The sequence below is a fragment of the Rhizopus delemar genome, genomic scaffold, assembly GCF_000149305.1.
Source record: "Rhizopus delemar RA 99-880 supercont3.5 genomic scaffold, whole genome shotgun sequence".
Classification (NCBI taxonomy): Eukaryota; Fungi; Mucoromycota; class Mucoromycetes; order Mucorales; family Rhizopodaceae; genus Rhizopus; species Rhizopus delemar.
The window spans coordinates 630198-654894 of record NW_027137831.1 but is presented as its reverse complement, the minus strand read 5'-3'; the positions used below and the strand labels follow the sequence as shown (position 1 = coordinate 654894).

General features: G+C 35.7%; 9 protein-coding genes across 9 annotated transcripts; 5 read left to right on the top strand and 4 right to left on the bottom strand.

Annotated features, from left to right (window-relative positions):
• Positions 1-433: 433 nt before the first annotated feature.
• Positions 434-1697, bottom strand: RO3G_07001 (rhizopuspepsin-4; the record flags this gene model as incomplete). The annotated part of the gene is made up of 2 exons (XM_067661591.1): positions 434-1281; positions 1349-1697. The coding sequence occupies 2 exons, from the start codon at positions 1695-1697 to the stop codon at positions 434-436; spliced, it is 1197 nt and encodes a 398-aa protein (XP_067517692.1).
• A 5302-nt stretch (positions 1698-6999) lies between these two features.
• On the top strand, positions 7000-8263 carry RO3G_07000 (rhizopuspepsin-4; the record flags this gene model as incomplete). Its single annotated transcript, XM_067661590.1, has 2 exons — positions 7000-7348; positions 7416-8263. The coding sequence occupies 2 exons, from the start codon at positions 7000-7002 to the stop codon at positions 8261-8263; spliced, it is 1197 nt and encodes a 398-aa protein (XP_067517691.1).
• A 1446-nt stretch (positions 8264-9709) lies between these two features.
• Positions 9710-10771, top strand: RO3G_06999 (uncharacterized protein; the record flags this gene model as incomplete). Its single annotated transcript, XM_067661589.1, has 1 exon — positions 9710-10771. One exon carries the CDS (start codon positions 9710-9712, stop codon positions 10769-10771), a length of 1062 nt encoding a protein of 353 aa, XP_067517690.1.
• A 3448-nt stretch (positions 10772-14219) lies between these two features.
• RO3G_06998 (uncharacterized protein) lies at positions 14220-14393 on the top strand (the record flags this gene model as incomplete). The annotated part of the gene is made up of 1 exon (XM_067661588.1): positions 14220-14393. One exon carries the CDS (start codon positions 14220-14222, stop codon positions 14391-14393), a length of 174 nt encoding a protein of 57 aa, XP_067517689.1.
• A 445-nt stretch (positions 14394-14838) lies between these two features.
• Positions 14839-15529, bottom strand: RO3G_06997 (uncharacterized protein; the record flags this gene model as incomplete). Its single annotated transcript, XM_067661587.1, has 2 exons — positions 14839-15362; positions 15418-15529. The coding sequence occupies 2 exons, from the start codon at positions 15527-15529 to the stop codon at positions 14839-14841; spliced, it is 636 nt and encodes a 211-aa protein (XP_067517688.1).
• Positions 15530-16127: 598 nt separating this feature from the next.
• On the bottom strand, positions 16128-16517 carry RO3G_06996 (uncharacterized protein; the record flags this gene model as incomplete). Its single annotated transcript, XM_067661586.1, has 1 exon — positions 16128-16517. The coding sequence occupies one exon, from the start codon at positions 16515-16517 to the stop codon at positions 16128-16130; it is 390 nt and encodes a 129-aa protein (XP_067517687.1).
• Positions 16518-16995: 478 nt separating this feature from the next.
• RO3G_06995 (uncharacterized protein) lies at positions 16996-20364 on the bottom strand (the record flags this gene model as incomplete). The annotated part of the gene is made up of 7 exons (XM_067661585.1): positions 16996-17003; positions 17139-17364; positions 17409-17543; positions 17592-17797; positions 17851-17920; positions 17966-20120; positions 20177-20364. The coding sequence occupies 7 exons, from the start codon at positions 20362-20364 to the stop codon at positions 16996-16998; spliced, it is 2988 nt and encodes a 995-aa protein (XP_067517686.1).
• A 1001-nt stretch (positions 20365-21365) lies between these two features.
• RO3G_06994 (uncharacterized protein) lies at positions 21366-21605 on the top strand (the record flags this gene model as incomplete). The annotated part of the gene is made up of 1 exon (XM_067661584.1): positions 21366-21605. The coding sequence occupies one exon, from the start codon at positions 21366-21368 to the stop codon at positions 21603-21605; it is 240 nt and encodes a 79-aa protein (XP_067517685.1).
• Positions 21606-22170: 565 nt separating this feature from the next.
• Positions 22171-23135, top strand: RO3G_06993 (uncharacterized protein; the record flags this gene model as incomplete). The annotated part of the gene is made up of 4 exons (XM_067661583.1): positions 22171-22176; positions 22234-22421; positions 22493-22956; positions 23005-23135. 4 exons carry the CDS (start codon positions 22171-22173, stop codon positions 23133-23135), a joined length of 789 nt encoding a protein of 262 aa, XP_067517684.1.
• Positions 23136-24697: the final 1562 nt, after the last annotated feature.

Sequence of the window (24697 nt, the reverse complement as noted above, 5' to 3'; positions counted from 1 at the left end):
TATCGATTTAATTGATTGTTTATTAATTTAAACAGCAATATAAAACTTCGCTGTTTATTATATGATTTGGAACTGAGAAATCATGTAGCTGTAGTATATATGTTTTCTGATTGGATTAATTTGCATAGAGTGTTTAACTTACATCTGTATTACTCAAAGCTGTACTTAAGGAGCCCTCTTTATTCTCTGCGATGCAGTACAAAGCATCAGACCAAGACATTAAGCAAAATTCACTCTCCAAGGAGATATTTTGATGCAGATGTATAAATTACTTTTAAATCTTTAATGCATTTATAAAGTGATAAAAAAAAAGGACCCACATTTAAACAAGGCAAGTGATCAATACACTATTTTATTTTTATTCTTTGAGACGCAGCAAATAAGTAAACAAGCAAATAAATAAACAATTAGATAGGTAGTATCAAGAGATAACTTAATTGGAGATGGGTGCAATCTGGACTTGAGGGACTTGAGGATTAAAGACAACATAGTTGTTCTTCAAGAAGACATCACCAAAGATAGCAAAGTCATCTTGACCATAGCCGAAGCCAGCAACACATGTATTACCATCTTGTTCAAAGATAAGGGAATCAGTTGGGACCTCGAAAGTAGAGCCGCCGATGGTGAATACAAGAGGTTGAAGCTCAGAAGTATCACAATTGATGTTGTAGGTACCGTCACCATTGTCATTGGCGTTGTAAGCTTGAGCGACAGAGGAAGCAACATTGCTAGGAAGGATCAAGAGAGTGGTTCCAGTGTCAAGGATGGCGCTGAAGGAGTCAGAGACTTGAGAGCCACTAATAGAGGCACCATCGATCGTGATGCCATACCAACCGTTCGAGTTGTCAACAGCGATGGTGGTCAAGTCACCGCTAAACTTGGAAGAGTCATAACCACCAAAGATATACTCACCTCCACCACCGTTGCTTTCCTTACCAAGGTAAACACCAAACACGGGGTTACTGATCAAACCTTGACTAATCAAGTTGTCCATAGGCGTCTGGACGCCACTGACGGTCGTAATGGAATCAAAGCCAAGGCCGAGAAGACCATCAGAGGGACCGCTGGAGAAGCTGGAGGCCTCACGTTTAGCCAATTCAATGATTTGGTTCTTGATCTTCAAGCCACCCAAGTTAACAGTATCTTTACCCAAGATACCACTGGCACTAGATCCGTCACCATAGGAGATGGACCAGGTACGACCATCCTTAGCATAGGTGCTGGATTGACTTGGGTCGTACTTGGTTTGAGAGCTACCACAGTTAGTACACAGAGTGGAAGCTGTAAATATTCGTATGAAATGGTCAGTTTAGGATTATCATTGTACCCATGTATGTATAGAGCTTACCAAACCAAAGATCGGAAGAACCAGTGTCAAAGTCAAGCTTAAGCTTGATACCAGGTGTACCAACAGTGACTTCACCATAGTATTCAATATCATTACCATCATCAGTAACAGGAACAGAACCGGAGCTTTCAGTGCCAGCACTTCCAGAAGAAGAAGAAGAAGAAGAAGAAGAAGAGGATCTAAATCTAGCATACTTGGCATTGGCCTTTTCAATAGCACGCTTAGCATTAGGCTTGTAATTGGCATTCTTGCTCAAAGGAACGTTGATCTTTTTGCCACTAGGGGCAGCTTCAACGGCAAGTGCCATACAGGCAAGGGCCACACAGGAAGAGATCAAAGTGAACTTCATTAGATGAGAGAAGGAGAGTTTTGTTTAATTGATTGTGATAATGATAGAAAAAAAAAATAAGAAATAAAGGTTGCTTATATATATATATATACACGCATATAATACAGACACACAGACACAAAAGATTCATAGACATGTGCATATATCGAAAGATATGAAATATTGGTTTATCAAGCAACTCTTTTTTTTTTTTTTTATAAGATATCTCATAAGCTGATAAAGGTATATTATTTCTTTATTTGGTACTATTTACCTACATTTGGAAAATAAAATGTTATAAAACAGAATTAACAGTGTAACTTCCGCCATTGCAAAATGAAACACAGACTAATACGATAATTATTAAATCAACTGAATCCTAAACAGTAACATTGTGTATTTCCTTTATATATATATATTTAGCTCTTATTGTTGCGCTGATTTTTTTTCTCTATTTATTTAGTAGAACATAGAGTGTCTTTTTGTTAAACTGTGATACAAGCAATGAAATAATGAAACGATTGAAAGATTGAATTTACCTTCTTGACTTGCTTTGATTGGCCTTTGTTCTTACTTTGCTTTATCCTTAAAGGATCTTCAGTTGTACAGAACCTGTACACAAACACAAGCACATACAAGCTTGTCCTATGTCTGTCATTATATCATTGGCTTTATATTGTGCTAAACATACCTCATTCTAGCCTATATACACACGTATTTTCTATGTTTTAGGAAACTCTTTCCTCCTTTTAGTTAACAGAAAAGGATCCATACACTCGGTAAACTCTTTTATTTTTTATTCTCTTTATAGTATGTTTCCTAGGGATTACTTTATAACTCGTTTTACATGTCTTTACCATTATTTTTTATATTATTTTATTCGATTTTTTTCTTTTTTTCTTTTTTTTTAAAAAAAAAAAAAAAAAAACAAAGGTAGAACCAAATGGTAAGAGCATCGGGTTTGTTAGCCGTTTGAGCTCGGGAAATCTTTTTCATATGAACACCAAGCAAGTCAAATAAAGCATATATTTCTACAATTGTAATAACACACACACACACAAATTAAAAGAATACAACATATCCCCCGCCCCTTTTTATATTACAACGCGTATAACACAATTAAACTAAAGAAGGAGATAACCAGGGTCATTCATTATAGTGAGATAGGCTCTCCAGTATCCTGATTCGTTTGCTTATAAGTGCGAGTTTATTACTGATCTGTACAACATAGTTTTATACATATCGTTTACAAAATTTTATTGAAGCCCAAAAGACTCTGTGTATGTACTATTAAAAAGGAATTAAGCTAAACTGGAACCTATCAGAATGAAATTTACAAGTACATAAAAAAAACAAGGAATAGTAAAACGAGGTGCAAACAAGCTTCCCTGTTATATTGCTGGTTTGAAGTAAATAAATTACTATTTCGAGTCGAATTGAAAGTCTACATTTCGTGTCCATTCTACATCCATAAATGAACTTATATTTATTCAAAGCCAACATGACTTCGTTGCTGCGTCTTGCATGTTTGACAAACAGCCGCTAGACAGAGAGAACAAGAATAGACTTAAACAGGGCTCCTTATCTATCACATATCTTGTTCAAATAGTGGGGTAGACATGTAATATAAGCGGCAAAACACACTAGAATATATTATTCTACTTATCACGAGCAGGTCAAAAGGTTCGTGGTTTTAAGAAGAAAAACTGTCTGAACTATTGTGAAACATGGCTTTCTTTTATTTTTAATTCTTTTTTCATTGATGAGTTGAAATGTCTTCATCGTTTAAAAATAGGAACGCAATTACTTGTCTGTAAAAAGAAAATTTTATGTAGTTGTATCTGTGATGAAGCATAATTGCTAGATATCCTGGTATTCGACTATCTTCCAATATCTAGAGTGAAATACATCTGCCTTATTACATTTAAAATAAATGTGTAATTTATCCATAGTTTGGGTTTTTTTTTCTTGATGAAATTCATTCTACAAACTTCTAGATCGAGCCAAAAACTTTTTTTTTATAATTCTTGCAAGCTTTGTTTTATATGTCAAATTTGCCATCGATGGATTCAATGTAAATCCAGCCCTTTATTTTCAATGGTGGCATTGAGAGATGTTTTTTATAAAACGTATAAAGTATCATTTATTCAGTATCATTGTAACCGGATATGATTTATATAGTTTATATTCACAGACCATGGATTACATTCTTACTGAATATTAATTGTATAACGGCTTCTCTTTTTTTAGCTATACATTGCTGCATAAGTCTGTATATTGACGTGACAGAATCTCTAAACATAATCAGACTATATTATAAGTGAACTCCTACAGATTAAACTTTCTTGATTCATGACTATGTAAATCCTTCTATTATTTGAATTTTTTTTGGAAGAGTAAACAAAGCTCTAATAATTTTTTTGGATTTTTATACTATAAAGCCTTATAATACACCAATAAACATTTACAATAATAAAACAGACCATTTCAATATTTCTATCAAAGTTCGATTATGTTATAGGTTTAAGTAAGACATCCGATGTCTTTGTTTGATGTAGACTGTAAAGTTCTCACAAAGGATACTAAGCTGTATAATTATGAACACACCAGTTAAACTCATTATTATATTCTAATTTTAAATAAGCCTCATCTTCAAATTACAAAAATCAAAATAATAAATGCTTTATAAAGGCTTGAACACTCTTTTCCTTATTATTTGGTCACGACTAATTCTACTTCTTTGATTCATTACAATTTTTTATATAGTTCCTGAAACAATGACACATATATGAAAAACAAGACCAAACTTAAGGAGCAAATGTTAACAGCTCACTTGAATTACTATAGACAGACATTTATGAGGCTTTATCCACAGTCAAAATTCAGCTATAATTAATTAAGATATATTGTGAATGATTTAATCGAGCCTTTATGAAAAGGATACAAATACAAGACATAACGGCATTAAGCAAAGAATATATTTTCTTAGACTTGTCGAACTTTGTTATCTTTTATTTTAACGAGAAATCACGGGGATATTACTTTATGGTAGACAATGTCTCTATTATATACCTGCTGTCATTCGAAATCTGGTTGAAGAAAGAAACAATAGATGTCTGTATCTTCCACTCTATTCATCTATTGAGTTGTCCTAGTTAAAAGCTTAGGATAGTATCAAAAATTATGGGCTTAAAGCAGATGACAGTCTTAGAAGCTGCATAATGGATTTTTGTAAATAATTTTGCGAAAAAATGAACAAACTTATTTCAGTCCAATTGCTCAAATTTGGTCAATTAACTTCACATTTTATTTAGTTACCTAATCAATTATTTAAAGGGACATAGTAATGTGAAAGGGACACCATAAATAAAAATGAATTGGCTACCTGGATGTGGCTCATCATCTGGAAAAATGAACGATCGCACCAAGTGAAGAATTGCGCTTGAGTGGTAAAACTGTTAGCATCCCTTGTACATACTCAAATAGTAACTATGGTTTGATTTATGGTGTATACGTGCCATTTTTTGAACAGTACGATGTATACTCGTAATAGTGCATAGATAATCCAAACTCACAATTACTGTAAGGAAATTATGCTTTGTTTGTGGTATCGTAATCGTCGCTATTTCAAACATCGCCATCATATTTGGCTTTCCAATCATGTATTAGAAAATCGTTAAAAGGTCCTATAAAAAAACTAGTATTGTGACGAATATTTTCACTTTGATCCCATATACTCCATATCAATTGTTTGGAAGCAAAGACATGCAATTGGAATTCCGATTATCTATTGCTTCTTTGACGAGGAGGGATAAGCGAGAGAAATCTATGTCTTTAAGCGTGCCTGATGTTTTTTTTTTTTTTTTTTTTTTTTGGTTCTGATTTCGTCAATACAACCGGAGTAGTCATAAATAAACTTGCTATACATATCAACAATATAATATAACCGCTTTGCTTCGTCATCATCCATCGATACAAATAAAAGTTTATTTTATAATGATGTTTTTATATCTTTCAAATTTTTTTATATTGTTTTATTCTTTATTTATTATTAGTAATTCTTCAAAGTAATGGGGCATTGGAAATGAAGTTACAATAACGCATAACAGACTTTCATAAATTTGGATTCAGATTTTTTATCTCGGTGTGTATGTAAAAGAGACAAGATACTAGAGAGCCTATCTCACTATAATGAATGACCCTGGTTATCTCCTTCTTTAGTTTAATTGTGTTATACGCGTTGTAATATAAAAAGGGGCGGGGGATATGTTGTATTCTTTTAATTTGTGTGTGTGTGTGTTATTACAATTGTAGAAATATATGCTTTATTTGACTTGCTTGGTGTTCATATGAAAAAGATTTCCCGAGCTCAAACGGCTAACAAACCCGATGCTCTTACCATTTGGTTCTACCTTTGTTTTTTTTTTTTTTTTTTAAAAAAAAAGAAAAAAAGAAAAAAATCGAATAAAATAATATAAAAAATAATGGTAAAGACATGTAAAACGAGTTATAAAGTAATCCCTAGGAAACATACTATAAAGAGAATAAAAAATAAAAGAGTTTACCGAGTGTATGGATCCTTTTCTGTTAACTAAAAGGAGGAAAGAGTTTCCTAAAACATAGAAAATACGTGTGTATATAGGCTAGAATGAGGTATGTTTAGCACAATATAAAGCCAATGATATAATGACAGACATAGGACAAGCTTGTATGTGCTTGTGTTTGTGTACAGGTTCTGTACAACTGAAGATCCTTTAAGGATAAAGCAAAGTAAGAACAAAGGCCAATCAAAGCAAGTCAAGAAGGTAAATTCAATCTTTCAATCGTTTCATTATTTCATTGCTTGTATCACAGTTTAACAAAAAGACACTCTATGTTCTACTAAATAAATAGAGAAAAAAAATCAGCGCAACAATAAGAGCTAAATATATATATATAAAGGAAATACACAATGTTACTGTTTAGGATTCAGTTGATTTAATAATTATCGTATTAGTCTGTGTTTCATTTTGCAATGGCGGAAGTTACACTGTTAATTCTGTTTTATAACATTTTATTTTCCAAATGTAGGTAAATAGTACCAAATAAAGAAATAATATACCTTTATCAGCTTATGAGATATCTTATAAAAAAAAAAAAAAAGAGTTGCTTGATAAACCAATATTTCATATCTTTCGATATATGCACATGTCTATGAATCTTTTGTGTCTGTGTGTCTGTATTATATGCGTGTATATATATATATATAAGCAACCTTTATTTCTTATTTTTTTTTTCTATCATTATCACAATCAATTAAACAAAACTCTCCTTCTCTCATCTAATGAAGTTCACTTTGATCTCTTCCTGTGTGGCCCTTGCCTGTATGGCACTTGCCGTTGAAGCTGCCCCTAGTGGCAAAAAGATCAACGTTCCTTTGAGCAAGAATGCCAATTACAAGCCTAATGCTAAGCGTGCTATTGAAAAGGCCAATGCCAAGTATGCTAGATTTAGATCCTCTTCTTCTTCTTCTTCTTCTTCTTCTTCTGGAAGTGCTGGCACTGAAAGCTCCGGTTCTGTTCCTGTTACTGATGATGGTAATGATATTGAATACTATGGTGAAGTCACTGTTGGTACACCTGGTATCAAGCTTAAGCTTGACTTTGACACTGGTTCTTCCGATCTTTGGTTTGGTAAGCTCTATACATACATGGGTACAATGATAATCCTAAACTGACCATTTCATACGAATATTTACAGCTTCCACTCTGTGTACTAACTGTGGTAGCTCTCAAACCAAGTACGACCCAAGTCAATCCAGCACCTATGCTAAGGATGGTCGTACCTGGTCCATCTCCTATGGTGACGGATCTAGTGCCAGTGGTATCTTGGGTAAAGATACTGTTAACTTGGGTGGCTTGAAGATCAAGAACCAAATCATTGAATTGGCTAAACGTGAGGCCTCCAGCTTCTCCAGCGGTCCCTCTGATGGTCTTCTCGGCCTTGGCTTTGATTCCATTACGACCGTCAGTGGCGTCCAGACGCCTATGGACAACTTGATTAGTCAAGGTTTGATCAGTAACCCCGTGTTTGGTGTTTACCTTGGTAAGGAAAGCAACGGTGGTGGAGGTGAGTATATCTTTGGTGGTTATGACTCTTCCAAGTTTAGCGGTGACTTGACCACCATCGCTGTTGACAACTCGAACGGTTGGTATGGCATCACGATCGATGGTGCCTCTATTAGTGGCTCTCAAGTCTCTGACTCCTTCAGCGCCATCCTTGACACTGGAACCACTCTCTTGATCCTTCCTAGCAATGTTGCTTCCTCTGTCGCTCAAGCTTACAACGCCAATGACAATGGTGACGGTACCTACAACATCAATTGTGATACTTCTGAGCTTCAACCTCTTGTATTCACCATCGGCGGCTCTACTTTCGAGGTCCCAACTGATTCCCTTATCTTTGAACAAGATGGTAATACATGTGTTGCTGGCTTCGGCTATGGTCAAGATGACTTTGCTATCTTTGGTGATGTCTTCTTGAAGAACAACTATGTTGTCTTTAATCCTCAAGTCCCTCAAGTCCAGATTGCACCCATCTCCAATTAAGTTATCTCTTGATACTACCTATCTAATTGTTTATTTATTTGCTTGTTTACTTATTTGCTGCGTCTCAAAGAATAAAAATAAAATAGTGTATTGATCACTTGCCTTGTTTAAATGTGGGTCCTTTTTTTTGTCATTGGATTGGTTTATAAGTGCGACTAAGAATGGCTCATTAAAAATAAATAAAAAAAGTCTTAGGATATTATATCCGTCTAATTATGTTTCGTAAGGTTTGCCATACGTATGTTGCACCTATTCCTCGTTTCTGAAAACACTTTCAGAGACGAAATTTTGAAGCTAAATTCTGATACTTTTGAAAACAGTAAAAATATTTCAATGTTTTATTGAAAGAATATGGTACTAAAAGTATTACCCTCATGCTTGCCCAGACAAACAGCCTAAGTATGCAATCCTTTTAGATCATGTTTTGCAGTTGAAAGGATATAGCATGCAGGTCCTACTAATTTTTTATGACCAAGTAAGCTTCAGCCCTGTTCTTACACGCACCAAACGATTTATAGATAAATTTAATTAGTAGGTTTTACATGGTAAATACTACAAAACTTACTTTGAGCAAGATGGAAGCTAATAAAGAATTATTAAAAAGAAGTATGCCGATGTTTATCTTACATACCAAAGCTATCTATATACATATAGCTTTGATTTCAGTACTTCTATAGAAAAAAGAGTTTAGTAATAGTTTGCTTTAATGTAGAAAATTTTAAATTGAACCATTTTATGTCTACCTTGTCATTTTCAAAAATTAAATAGTTTAAATAAGACTATACTAATAAATGATATGAAAGCTATTATAAAGATTGCATATTTACTTCAAACTATCTCATGCTTTGTGATTTCACAAATCCAAGTAGAAGCGATAGTTGACGACCAAAGAAAGGCCTTGAGATATATTGAAAAAGAAAGACGGGTTGACTTGGACTATCAAAATGAAGTGGCTTGTTCCTAATGCTGCAACAGCCCTGACTTTCTAATAAAAGCTGAATTCTAGATGTGAATACAAAACACCGCGTAATGAAAACCTGCAAAATCATTCATTTACTCAGCGTGCAAATGGAAAATTACTTTGAAACGGAGGCTTATGAAATCTCAGGGCGATCGAAAATGTCCCATGAAGAGAGTTTTGGATGAGCTTTCAATAATAAATGTAGGAAAAATAGAAGAGATGAAGAAGAATCAAATGAAGTAAAGTAAGCTGAGACCAATGAATACCTTTCTTTGCTCAACCTGTCTTTTATTTTGCTAAGCAATCATTTTTTATACTCGGCCAATTTATACCATATCAAGAAAAAAGTGTGGCGCTGCAGCACAAAATGAAAATAGTTTCGGGGTAATTTTACCATATTTGGTTTAGATCTTTACTTTTACATCAAAGCTAATCGGTATAAATAACAAGCAAAAACTTTGTTTTCCCTTATAAACACGGACAACATGTCTACCAATAGCACAGATTCATCCATATCAAATGAAGAGACAGATAAAATGATGATTTATTACATGTTTCACTATTCTCCTTCTATTTCACTTACCTATGTTGGTATTGCTGTTTTTGCTGTTCTTACTGCCTTCCTGATACACCGTATACATCGGCTCAATGCACCAGCATTTATGATAAAAGTCCCAACTCTGGCCATTCTGGAGCTTGTTGGTTTTGTTTTGCGGTACGAAGTCATCAAGAACCCAAGCACCGGCACCTATACTGGAATGACTGTCCTTTTGCTTATATCAGCCAATCTCTTGTCAGTAACCAATTACAATTGCCTTGTTCACATCATCAAGCTAGCCAAGATACAAAGCGAAAAGTTTTATTATCAACCCGATCTGCTGTCCAAGATTTTATCGATTAGTACCCTTGGTACCTCCATATTGCAGGCCGCTGGTAGTGGCATGCTTAGCAATGCTTCAACAAGAACAGCTGGGTTTGCCTTGGTTTTTCTGGGTCTCGCTCTTCAATTTCTTGTTTTTATGGCTTATTTTGTTATACTCAATTATGTTCAACGTAATCGAATGTTTGACTATGTGGTTTACGGGCAAAGTCACCCTAAACAAAACTTGATTTACTTGCTCTATATTACCACATCAGCCTTACTTATTCGTAACGTGTATCGCATCGTACAATATGGGTTTAATGTAAACAATGAGATCGTTCCAGTCGAATGGCCGTTCTACATTTTTGATGCACTAATGGTAGCCATCTGCTTTGCCGTGTTTGGCTTGATCCCCCTCTTTTTCCCGACAGAGACCAAGGATGTTATCGAGGATAGTTCAGGACACACTCATGAGCAGGCCAATCAACAGAGCCGACCCAACCAACTGTATAGCCTAAACGAGCCTAAACGAGTGCATTCATATCCACGTTCTCAATTACACCAATATGATCCTGAACAGAGTAATGCATATGTACCCAATCAACCTTATCTGTATAAACCTGAAGAAAACTTTTCATATTCACCTGCCCCACCATATAGTGGTAAACCAGACCAAAGAAACTAGAATTTAATTACCTCATTTACCACTGTGTATTTGCATTCCTCCTATAAATATGTAAAAAGAAATCAATAGAATAAAGTTCAATATCTTCGCAACTCAATTGTATAACTCGCACCCCAGATGTTCAATTTTCTTTTCTTTCCTAATCGTGCTATCGCTTTTGAATAAAAGAATAAGAATGAAGCTAACCCTTATTGGAAATCGGTTAATTATTGATCTGTCATGTGCTTCATAGATCTGTCCATAAACGTCTCTTTATCTTAAAAAAAAAAGAGAAGGTTGTTTTGCTTGGTTTTAAAATTGAGATTCGGAAGAATGGATATATTTAATTAACAATTAACGTACATGGTTTGACCTGCAAAGGATGCATATCATCCTCATTCTAAGACATGACCTCATTTATCACCAAAAAAAACCGTGTAACTATTCCGGTACTACCTTCATATTTAGTAAAACATTTATGTGCATATTGGGTGTTCACTTTGAATCTGCAATCTTAAATGGACACATGGCGACGTTACACCTTAATTGCCCAGACCACTTTAATTTTAGTAAAGTATAACCCTTTTAGGGTAAAAAGAAATAATGTAAGACAATGCAAAGAAAAAAGTGGAATTAGCGTTTGTTTTGTGAATCCATGCAAGATAAGGAGAGCCTAGATAGATATTTAATGGAAATGAAGAGATTTATGGAGTTGCAGAGTACCAACATCAGATAGCAAATGATAGACTGTACGCCAGACAAAAAACGAGTAATGCTTTTTTTTTTGGAAGCTTGCTGAGGATGTAGGACAGCGAACCTTGTATAGAAGAAGGAAGATGGAGATGCATTTGCTAGCAGTGAGACTGGAAGTGGCGCTGTCAGGAAAACCTTCCAGATAGCCGGTCTATGGCAGTCTTGAATTAAAGATGATAAAATCTGACATTTATGTTTGATATAAGAAACACACACGATAGAAAGATTATGTTCTACCGTTTATGGCTTTTGATGTGGTTCCTATAAATTTCTTGGAGAAGTGGGGAACGTAAAGAAACATTCATTCCACATTGGACAGCATTATGGAACTCGCGCTACAAAAAGTAGTGTTATGTTTCTGAACAACCGTTTCCTGAAAAGTCCTTCTTTTTAGCTTATAGAGTAAAAGTTGTCAAAGTTACAAAGGGAGATGTACTCATTCCTTCCAAATATTAGAGGTTTTAAAGGAATTTCAGTGATGATCTAACGTTTATAACATGCTGCATTTATTTTATCTTTTTTTATATCTTTTTATGGCACAATTTCCTGGCATACATCACATTTGCACTTTGTACTTGCATTGTTTTCTTCAGTAATGTCGTTGATAATGGACTAATATGTGAAATAAAGAAACATTGCATTTTGATATTCAGATCAAGCAACCTTAGTATCAGTGAAATTACATTTTGATAACCATGACAACTGTTTATAAAGCTGCCACCATAAGCTTTGGCATTGTTGTCATTATTACTACGCCTGAAATTCTTTGATTTCACTGCATTGTCATTCATTTTAACTTTGCTCGGCTTTTTAGATAATAGGCTCAGTTAGATATAATCGGCTTTCAGAGATGAACCTCAGTAGGGTCGTTCTCCAAAATGCTTTATCGTTTTTGAATTCAATTTATTGCCAAAGAGCATATGTCAAAATCAACATGGGATTACTAAATGAAAATAAAAGAAAGGTGCTCAATCCTTTGAAGGTATGGTTTCTTTTTTTAGAAAAAAAAAAGTGACAATATCTGCCATGTTCCTATTTGATGCCGATGACCGTTTGACATGATTTCTTTTCATATTTTTCACTAGGCGTTTCGTAAGTTCAACACCCATCTTCTCCCACTGTACTTGAAGTGTCAGCTTCAAATCTTTCACATGGCTAATAGAGACCCCAATGTCCTTTAGGTTTGTTTCAAGTGACCAAAGAGCATACTCTGTAGGTATAAGCCAGGGCTTGAAGTGGGTCAGTACTCCAGACGCCCAACATCATGATGCTCTTTCCACCATGTTATCTACAACCCAATATGCATTTGGCACGATCTTCTTGAAATAAGAGAGTCCTGCTCTCTTTCTCGATCTGTTCAGTAAACCAGGAGTAGGAGTGTTGAGCCAACATAGGGGTATATTTGTCTCGATGTATTATACTCTTTACAAAGACGCATCACCCAAAAATTCCTACCTAAAAGCAGCTAAAAAGTCATCACATTTCCCTTTCCTAATTTGTTACTGACATAACGTGGTGTTCTTTATAAAATTCAGCATCTGAAGGTAAGAAATAGTTCTGAAGAGGTTTAAAGTGTCATGGTAAATAGGAATCAGATGAATGGGGGGGGTAACAGCAGTATGAAAGGAAGTTTGCGTTGACCACTCAAGAAGGAAAAAAAAGTGCTTTGTTGCTTGAGTCGACGGATCTCAGCCTTTGCAGCAGCGAATTTTACAAGTGACTACTTTATAATCAACATGTGGAGAACAGGTGGTATGAATGCTCTTTTCAAGTCAAGCAAAAGTAGATAAAAACTATTTTTCTCCCTTGTGCAGATTCAAACTAAAAAAAAAACCAATACTTGACTTGTTATTCATTCAATAAAAGTGACACTCTTATTTACAGGCACACAAACATAGTCTTTACTAGAATTATAAGAGTGTTTTAAAGTCAGTAGGTGATCCTCAGGCTTCATGTGCTGTATTTTTTTTTGTCCTACTTGCGGCCTTCCCCGATCAAGATCATTATTTAGCATCCAGTTGGGAAAATAGCATTTGAATTTCAATTTGAAGGGATTTGGTCTTCTCCTGATTTGTATAAAGAGCATACGCTTTATGAAATAAAACTTTTTGTAGAAAAAAAAAAAAGTCTACAGAAACAAACCATTCTCTCTTGCTGACCATGGATTTCCTTTTGATTCAAGCATTTTTCTAGAGTGGATGAAGGACCAAGGTTTGTGTGATGGTAATCCTTTTTTTTTTTTTTTTAAAGAACCGATGAGTAATTAGCAAAAAATAAATTACAAAAAAAAAGACAATAAGAATAATTGTATTATGTTTCTATTAATAGGAATGCTTGTCGTAAGTCCATACTCACTTGAATGCTTTCACACGTCCATTCAAAGCCCAGTTCACTCACTTTTTTGTTTCAACCCTTTGAAAACATCACTAGGATGAAGAATAAAAGAGGAGGAGAAGCTTGTGGGCTCAATACATATTCCAGCCAACTCGACTCGACTTTTTCTTTCTGCTGTGGTACGAAAAGAGAAAAAGAGTGACAGGAACAACGATTAGGAATGAGGGTTTCAAAAGTATATACATTTTTCCAATCTTGTCGGTTGAATCTAGCGTTTACAGAGCTCAGGCTCGATCACTGCCTTTCAGCCTTCTTTTTGAAACCTTTTCCTTTTCTCACCCACCCCCTTGTGTTGTCATACGATCAGGGATGCAGATCGTTGATGGTCAAGAAGACCATCGTCCTCTCGTTAGATTCGGTGGATCCACACAAGGGCAACGCAGGAATCAAAAAGGTGAATGATCATCATGAACGAACAGAGGCTACCCAAATGGCTTTTATGGATCATTTTTGGTTAGCCTCACCCTTTTTCCTTTTGATCAAAACAATAAAGTGAATACAATGATGGGTTGTCCAACCGACCCATTGAAGAAAGTCATGACTAGAAAGCTTGTCATCACATCCTTTGTCATCATTTCGAAAACAAGTGAAAACTTGAGACTGAAATGGGTGTCCAACCTACTTTCTATTTTTCAAATTCAATGGTTGAAACAGAAAAGAGAGTGAACCGGGTCTTGAATCGACGTGTGAAATAGGATCAAAAAAGGAAATGATTGTAATTCCGACTTTGAAGACTCTAGTTTTTAGAAAAGTAAGCATAAATTTTATTGGTAATGAAAGCATATGAATGTTGTGTGACATAGTAAAAAAAAAAAGAAAAAATCATAAAAAGAAAGGCTTGAACATGAAAAAAAGAAAAGGAGGGCATAAGTTAAAATGTGTGTGCTGACATAAAGAAGATGGAGTGTTCTATAAGAGATGTTGAATGGAATGCTTTTTTTTTATGACCATTGATTGAATTGAAGTGGTATATTGTAATCGATGAATGATGGTTGTTGAATGGGTGATGCAGATGAATGAACAGGATACCAATAAGAAGGACCATCCAAGAGATTGAGTTCGTAATGTTGTTCGATTGGCATGGATAATAACTTTTCTAATTGAGTTGTTTCCCAAGAGTTATCTTCGCCAATCGTTGGGTAGTAACTGTCTGTGTATCCATATGCAAAGTGTAACGTTTCATCCGATGAAGAAGAAGTGAAACTATTGGCGGGAGATATAGGTTGGGTATAACCCATCAAATCTGGAAATTGTAGTTGACTTGGTACCATTAATTCCTCTGTTAATTTAGGATAAACAGGTTGATCCTTATTGTACACTTGACGTTTTTTATAAGGTCCACGCTTGACTCCCTTCTTACGTTCTTTACGATCCGAATCACGACAGGTGGCTGTCAACCCGAGTTTAATACAACGATTACAGGGTCTGCCATCATCACACTTTTTACAAGCCTTTTGACAGTTGACTAATAAAAATTAATTTTTTGCTTTGATTTCTTTTATTTCTTTCTTTCTTTTTACCACAAGCATTTTTCACCTGCTTACGCTTAGGTTTTTCAATAGGTTTTTCAATAGGTTTTTGTTGTTGATTCTTAAAAGTGGTTGTAATGATATCGTTATATTGCATAGACATGATTTAATAAGAAATGAAAATAAAAGAGAAAAAAAAAAAAAGAAGAAAAAAAGAAAGAAAGTGAATAAGAAAAAGAAGAAGAAAAAAAAATGGATTGAATCAAACCCTTCTTATGCTTTCCATCATCCTTTTATACTATATTTATCCTATTGACAAGCATCCGCTTTATCGATAAAAAAAAATTTTTTTTTTTGAAAGGGCCCTTGACACGTTTTTTAAAGCACATGGAAAAGCAACCTTTCTGACAAACAACCCCTTTTTTATGTTTGTTGTTGGTCTATTCGCTTCTATGACGCCATGAAGAGTTTAAGTCATCCAATGAGATACAAGATGCTCGATTTGAAATAGACGCACGCTTTTCTTAATGTTGTACCAACTTTTTGCCACGTTTTTTTTTGCAGAGAGAGAAAGAGAGAGAGAGAGAGGGTTGGATCAAAGTTTATCCAAAAAAAAGGGAATAAAGATGGGTTCATCAGGTGTTGATATCCCGTGTGTAGGGTTGAATCAAGTGATGAATAGAAGGCTCATATTCATTTAAAATAGAAATTTATTGGATACAGTCTTTTATATAAAAGTCTATTGTAAAATACAAAACTAATTAATAAATCATATCATTTGCCTGAGCAACACCCACATGATCCAAGTAAGCATCTGGTTGCATAATTCGCGATAACCGATACTTGACTCCAAGGTAACTCAGGTAATTATTCTTTGGAAACACTCGGACTCGGTTGACATGAGGAAAATGAGAGTCGGTGATGTCTACAAATGTGCCTCCTAATGTCAATGTCTGTTCTAGTTTCGTTTGGTTGATGGGATCAAATGGAACCCATTTTTCATTCATGAATACGAGCCATGTAAATGATTTTGTGGTGGATGTTATTGTTGGTTGTGGTTGAATATAAGAAGGTGGTGATAATAATCGTCGGTATTGAAATGTGTCTTTGATATTATAGTGCATCACACTTAATTTAGGTCCAGCACTCATTTTAGTAAGAAAAAAGAGAGAACGAAAGAAGAAAAAGAAAAAAAGAAAAGAAAAAAAAAAAAGAAAAGTATTGTTTATAAACCTTATTTCTCTTTAAGTTAAATCATGGGGCTCACTGTGAATATTACACATAAAAAATAAAGAAAAAAAAAAAAAAAAAAAGAATCGACTGTACTTTATTCAACCTTCTTCATCTTCCCTCTCCCCTTTTTTCTTCATTCCTTCCTCTTTATTTTCAAAACAGTTCATATCACAAGAGGAAGGGGGAAGGGTACACATTGTACACACTATTTTTTTTTATATATTTTTATTAATTGAAAATTTATACAAGACAACCCCAATCTTTCTCTCTCTTTTTCTTCTCTCACTTTTTATACATTTTTTTTTTGTTATAAATCATCCAAATTATGTAGTTTCTTTCCTATTAAATAAGTATCATCTCTTACTGCCTTCATCCACATGTTGAATAATTTCTTTGTTACAAAACTAAACAAGATTGTAATCATTAAACAAAACAAAGCTGGATAAGTGTATCGGATGACTAATAACTGAACTGAACCATCATCTTGTGAACCTATCTTACGTTCAGTCTCAACTTGTTTCTATTGGATTCAATATTACCTGTCATTTGAAGTACAATCCATGATAGCATACCAGGCAAGAGAATAAAAAGTATCGTAGTCATCGTCACAGGCACAATGACCTTTCGTGTCACAGCATCTAAATCTGCTTCCAACAGATGATTACCAAAGACTGAATCCATATAAACTCGAACTCTATTTTGTGTAGGTAACAAACTGAGGGTGTGATAAAATATACTCATATAAACAATACCAAAAGACCAATTCTAATAGGAGTAAATACAAATCCTATCCTTCATCCTACACTTACCTGTGATAAATGAATCACAATCTCTTTTGAATAATAAGATCTTATCGGCATAAACACAAATAAATCAACCGATATGCCCAGCAAAAGTGGAATCATCACAGCCAGTGTCACCATCAGATAAAGACATCGACTTGCCTACACAACATCAGCAACACACTCTTCATCCTCCCCTCTTCCTTTTACCTTTTCAGCCTTTCTTTTTGTGTAATCCATGAACACATCCAGATGGAAACCATTGGATCGATAGTCAACCAAGAGGGAGTGAAGCCAGCAAGTCATCAGACTGATACCAACCATCAGATAGAGTCCAAGAGCAAAAGAATACAAGTCATTCACAACATCCACATGAGGTGCAAGATAGATCTTAAAAAGTAATCTTCCTACAAGCACTTTATAGAACGTAAGTCATCCCCCTCCCTTTGGACTCTTTCATCTTACTTACAAGGCACAACAGTCACAGAACAAACCGAGAGAGAAATAAAAAGCCACATGAACAACAAGAACAGGATCGTCTAATCAAACGTTAACCACCATCTTCTCAACCCATCCCTACTTACTCTCAGTTTAAAATGAGGAGGAATATAGACCACAATGGTCGATTGGGCTTCATCTCCTGTATCTGCAGCCGCAGGATGTCCTCTTCTTCTTTCTTCTTCATCAATCGCTTCTAATGTCACAGGATCCACTGGGACGAGCATACGACGTTTTGGATCCACTGGCACACTGTCATATTTAGGTACACGGACCAACATCCCATCCTTTTGAAACACAACATCACTGCTTTCATCATCATCATCAATCGCTACTTCTGAATATTCATCTTCAGCCATCTTGGCCTTCTTTCTGAAAACAATCGCTTTCCAACTCTTTCGGACATGATGTCCTTCTTCATCCGGTCGACGTTCGTTAAACATGAAGGACGTCAACCTCAACTGACGACAGGCAAAATGCCACCAGACCGCCAAAGCCTTTTTTGAATTCTCACGTGGATTGACGAGTTGTACGAGTGGAGGCAGCAAGAACTGGACGGCTAATAAATCCAGTGCGAGTGTGGACAGTGGCTTGTTGAAGGGCAATCGAAGTGGAAAGACGACACCGGTCATGGCCAACGTATAGGTCACGGTGCCCACACCAAAGACAAGCATCGTGGAATACATCAAGGCCGATTGACTGATCTTGTAAAGCAAATTCCTAAACGGTCTCTCGACCATCTCTTGCACCGGATGGAATTGAGGATCGTTCGGGTCACGGACGAACCACATCACACCAGGACGAATGATCTCTCGACTGACGGTGATAAAGATGGCAAAATAAAACAAGACACCCGTGCCAAGAAACCAGTGTAAAAAGTAGGATGAGTACGGACTCTTGAGGTGAAATCCGTAGCGGGTCTCAATCGACGCATTCACAAAGAGAGGTAACGTGGCAAAATCCAGCAAGAAACCACAGACAGTGGGAAACGCGACGAGTTCGATGACGATAAAAAAGAGAACCTTTAAAAAAATGCCTTGCTGTCGAATCAGGTCTTGCACGGCTGACATCCTACGTTTACCGTGTGCGAGATACCAAGAGCCCAAACAGATGAAAACAAAATAACCCACCAAGATGCATATCGTGCGATCCAGTGCTGTTTGACCCAAGGCAAATTGATGCCACCTCGCTAATGCCATACTGCCTGTGGTCTCAATCTTGCTTTGAATCAAATTCCAATCAATCATGCCATCTGTCGACTGGTCCATCACGGCTGGGGAACTCATAGTTTCCTTTAAAAAGAATTGATACATCAGTTGAAGATCGGTCTGAATCGATTGAGGTATCATCTGTTTCCAATAAGGCTCTGCCATCGACCAAATCGAAGGAATGCAAGTATCCAATACGAAATCAACCAGAGGATCAGTGATGAATCTCAAGATATAAATCGGTGTCTCTATGAAACTGATCGGTCGAATCATGATCATCAACCGTCCGACCACATAGGGAATCCAGACAGCCAAACCGAGACATAAGCTGATCATGAGGGACATCAAGACCGAGTTTTGTACTAGCATCCATGGATTACCACGCATACCGATAGCTTCTAATACACCGTTCATGTCATCCGCCACCTCAAACGGTTCCTCATTTTCTTCCACAGCCGCATGATTGTTGTTAGGTGCTGGTGCTGCCACCGGAGGCTCAGGGTTCAATTCGGGTCTGTTCAGTTGAGCGAGGATCATGTCTCTTTGAATCAATTCTTCACGTCTTCTATTGATGTGCTCATTAAACATACGTAAAAATGCGTCATGACCCAACTCTTCCTCGGCTAAATCTTCTTCTTCCTCATTCTCTTCTTCATCGTTGTCCTGGTGATCATTATTGTTGTGCACAGCACTTTCTTGATGTCTTGCATTTAATTCATTGTCTATTTCATTTCTTATTCCACCCAATTGATGTTCCAAGTGATGAATGTATTCATGTTCTGGGTCTCTTCTTTCAGGTGGATTAATGACTTGCATAGCATTCAATAAAGTATCAATCGCCACTTGCTCTTGTACTAATTGCTGCTGTTCATCACCTCTTTGAAGCACTGGCTCTACCACTGGCTGTTGTGGATGATGATCGTCTGCAGGTAAATTTTGCATGACCCATTCTCTAAATAAATAGGCTGCTACAAATATAATGATCACAAACGCAGTAATGATTTGTCCCTCAAGACAATCACTCAAGAAGCTCCTGATGTTCAAATAAAGTTTAATAACCAATAAAACCCTCCATTGTTCATCACTTACTTTAGTGCACTAGGGGCTAATCCTTTTTCTCCAGTCAATGTTGTATTATGGGTTGAAATCGTATTAAATCCAATATGTTCACCACTCCAGAAATAAAATCGCCAAGTCCAAAGGGTGAAACTAGGCAAGATGACAAGCCAGACGAATACAACAGTCAATGCTCTCAGCAGGGTTTTCAAAAAGGACATCGATCGGTGAATCAATTGTGAACAGAATACAAGCATCGGTACTCTTTCTGGCATATCCTCTCGATAAATAGGTGAGAATTTGAATGGATGGTCACATAATTCACAATATCTGGTTAATTACGTTAATTAAAAATAAACTAATTTCTCGCTTTTTGTATTCCTCTCTCTCTCTCCTTACTTTTTTCTGCTGTGGGATAACCATTCTATAAGACTATATTACAAATGAGAAAGAGGGAGAATGTCTAAAAGGAGCTTTGTTTACCAGTCTTCATGAACAAAACGAATGCTTCCAGAACATTTACAAGGATGATATAACGGATGGTCAGGCGTAGATTCACTTCTACAAACCCTACAAATTTCTATACAAAAAAAAAAATTAATTCAATCCATCAACCATGACGAACTCAATACCTTGGTCATCATCCATAGTTTATAAAAGTTTAAAAAAAAATTATTATTGACAATGTTTTTTTTTCTGTCAGATTATTTTTTTTTTTTTTGTAATGTGTCTCGAGTTAATAAAAAAAAAAAAAGAAAGAGGAAAAGAAAAAAAAAAGCTTACAAGGACTTGCTTTTTTTTTTTTTTCTCTTTAGACTAGTAAAATTTCAATTGATTTGATTGGCTGTTTCAGAATATTTGGAATTTACTTGATCATTGGCTTTTTTTATTAAGGAGCAAAAGGATGGGACAGAGCTAAAGGAGAAGAAAGAATGAGGATTGATGACATCAGGTAGTTGATAAATAATAATAAAAAAGTCAAAGTGTAACAAAGGAAAAATGTCTTACGTGATAAAGAATAAGCGTTTTCTTATATACAACGTATCACAATATTCTTAATGCTACCTTCAAAAACCTCTTTCTTTTTTTTTTTTTTCTTTTTTTCTTTTTTTCTTTCAACTGTAATTGATTCCATCCTTTTTCTTTCTCTCTTCTTCTTCTTGACTTTCCCAATTTTTTTTTTCTTTCTTTTTAATCCTTTATAGAAAAGGACGATTTAGCAATGAAATACAACAATAGTAAATCATTTCAAAGTCCAAGAGGAAGTGTTGCCAGTTCGAGTACTTTTACTCCTAGTGAATTGATGACAGCTTCCTCTTTCTCTAGCATCGATCATCCCTCGAGTGCATCTTCTGCTATTCATTTCTTGAGTGATTCGATGATTATGGGAGAAACGAATGAGATTGATGTGGTGGATTATGATGTGGGCGATGTGGATGAAACCTTGTTGGGTACAGGATGATACACATATCAGGAGTTTTCATCGACTAATTTTTTATTTTGATTCACAGACCACGAATACATGCATCGGAATAGAGAAATGGTGGTCAATACACTGATCAAATCAGAAACGAGCTATTCAAATTCACTCTTGCTGGTGAAACAGTCCTTTTTAGATGTCCTAAAGAACACAAAACAGTCTACTTTTGGATTCTTGGGAATGAAAAAGACGATTTGTACAGAGAGAGAGTATCGTTGGTTGTTTGCTAATTATGAAGAACTAGTTGAATTTCACCAAGCTAATTTAAAAAGATTAAATGAAAGGTAAAACACTGACTGTTGTATGGTATCGCATATCTGATAAGCAAAATAGAATGGAGATTTGGGGTCCATCTCAAATCATATCTGATATATTTCAATTATTGGTACAATCCATTCAAGGACCTGAATAAGCTTCGTTTGTATATTAAACTATTATTTTTAGTTTCATCATTTAGAGATCTACCGTGTTTACCTCAATAATTACGATATTTGTCTGACAACGTATGATAGACTCACAAGATATCAACCTTTTAAAAAATTTCTTGATGCAAGTAAAAGACAGCAATCCATTTCCTTTTTCCTTTTTCCTAAATCCTCTTTTCTTGTAGGCCACGAAAAAGACATTGGCTGGAACCAGCTTACTTTCGTTGTTACAATTGCCAACGACCTGTGTTCATCGTTATTTTGAAATCATTTCTCAGCTATCGGATCTAACACCACGCTTGCACCCGGATTATTGTGGACTATTGAAATGTAAACAGTGGATTGTACAATTCAGACAATCTTTGGATGAAAGGTACAGGGTTCTTGATATAAATCGGTCCCCCCCCCTCCTCCTTTTTTTTTAAACTTATTCTTTATCAATAGGTTGCGTGATGTACACAATATAGACAAAGTCATCAAAATACACCAAAGCCTTGTGGATGCTCCATTTAATGTAAGAGCAGAACGAAGACTTGTCTTACAAGGCAATCTCTCCCGAGTCACAGTCAGTTCGCGTTCACTGGGTGAAGAAAGGCGATATATACTATTTACAGACATGTTAGTGTTTGTCAAACATGTTGAACAAAAAGATCGTCTCATTTACAAGGGCCATCTGACATTAGATAGAGTCAGGGTACGTGCTTTGTCCAAGGAAGAAGCAGGTGGCATTGCACACTGTATTGAGCTGATACCTTCCGTCTCGGGTATAGACAACTTGAATACAACCTATGTTGGTACCACATCAGCTATTGTACTCTATGTTGGTTCGGATGAAGAAAGAAAAGTTTGGATTGATGGATTGAATTTTGTGATTGGACATTTGGATAGGATAGCGATGATGAAACAAGGTAAATCAATAGCACGATGAATGATATAAACTCATATTATTCTATTAGCACAAGAAACACAAAAAAGAATTCAAGAAAGAATACCTAAAAGAAACCTTGTGGTTGCCAGCAGTCAACCTTCATCCATTCATGAAAGTAATAAATCACTTTCTTCAAGGGATTCTAGTTATACCAATTAAGTTATTCATCCTTTTCCCTTCCTTCCCTTATTCATTCATTTTTGTATCATCTTTCACTTTTTATAACCTAAAAGTATTAATTATAATAAAGTATATAACTCTCGTATGCATTATGAATCTAGCTTAAATTGCCAAGAAAAATAAAGTTTTTGCAGTGTAGTTACACTATAATCACTCAACCTGTTTTATTGGCTCACACAAAGATGAGTACATGTATTCAACCAGTGCAAGCATAAGCCAACGGTGCATTTCTACTGCACAATCATCACCTCTTGTCATTTTCACAAGTCAACACTTGTCATCTTGCTTCTTAAATTGTTGACCAAGTCACCTCAATGATAATCTTAAACAAATAGAATAAGCAGTTGTTTGCATTTTTTTTTTTAGTATCACTCCCTATCTTGAAGCAAGGTTACTTTTTTTCCTCGTGCCTATAGTAAACACGGCATCTCTAAAAGTGACTAGAGCAACTTTATTACCATTCACAAACTTGGATCCATTATTAAAAGTGGTTTTGAAAAGATGACATGTTTTTTTAAAAAAAAGTAAATAACAAACCTACCCTTGTCTTTCTCTCGGCTTTTTTCTTTTCCTCTCTCTCTCTCTTCTATCTTGCCTGTCTTTCAATTTTAACTGGTTGAGTTTCTTGCCACCATCAGCAAATAGACCCTTCTCTCAGCCTCAGTCCGTTTCCTTTCAGCATGGCCTTGAAAATTTGAAAAAATGACCACGCCACTAACGGATGGACCTGTCCTTTCGATATATATGGAAGTTGGATGGTACAAATACTTTTTGTGGCTCTTTTATCACAGTCCTTGTATCGTACCAAACATCTTTTCAGATGAGAACCCGGGTTACGTTCAATAGACGATCATGTACGATTTGAATCCATCCATCCTTTTTGGACCCACTTACCATTCACCTAGCTGTACCCAATTGACAAGTAAGGGTTCAAATGGTTTTGAAATGCATCTCATGGATAGACTTGTACCGGTAAAACACGAACGATCTCTATTTGCAGCATAGACTCGGAAGATGCTTGACGGGTACCGATCCGTTTAATATCCAAAACTGTCCTTGTAACTGAGCTTTGTATAGTTATTTGCAAAGAAAAAAAAATTCATCGGCTAATCAAAAAAAAAGGTTTTGGCATAGTCAAGTTTCTGACAGGGTCATTTTCACGTCATATCATGTTATTTGAATAATGTCACTTTATCACAGCCGTTCACAAATGCCGTTCAATTAGGGCTCTCTAATAGACCCTTTTGTGTTTATATATAAACAAGAGAGATGATAAAGGCAAGTCATATTATTGTACGGCATGCTTACATCAAACAAGTCATTCTCGCTCGTGTGTTTCTAATCTTTGTCATTGTTTGTAGACAGTTTTGAGAGCAATGCCAAATCATGAAGCTATGAGAGTAGAGAAGGTGTGCTCATGGTCTTTACCCTCCCTCAAACAAAAACATTCAGCGAATTTGAAAGTATAGCTTTGTGTTGACTATTATACAACTCCTTGTATTAAAGACGACCAAAAAAAAAAAAAGTAGGTATAGGTGGGA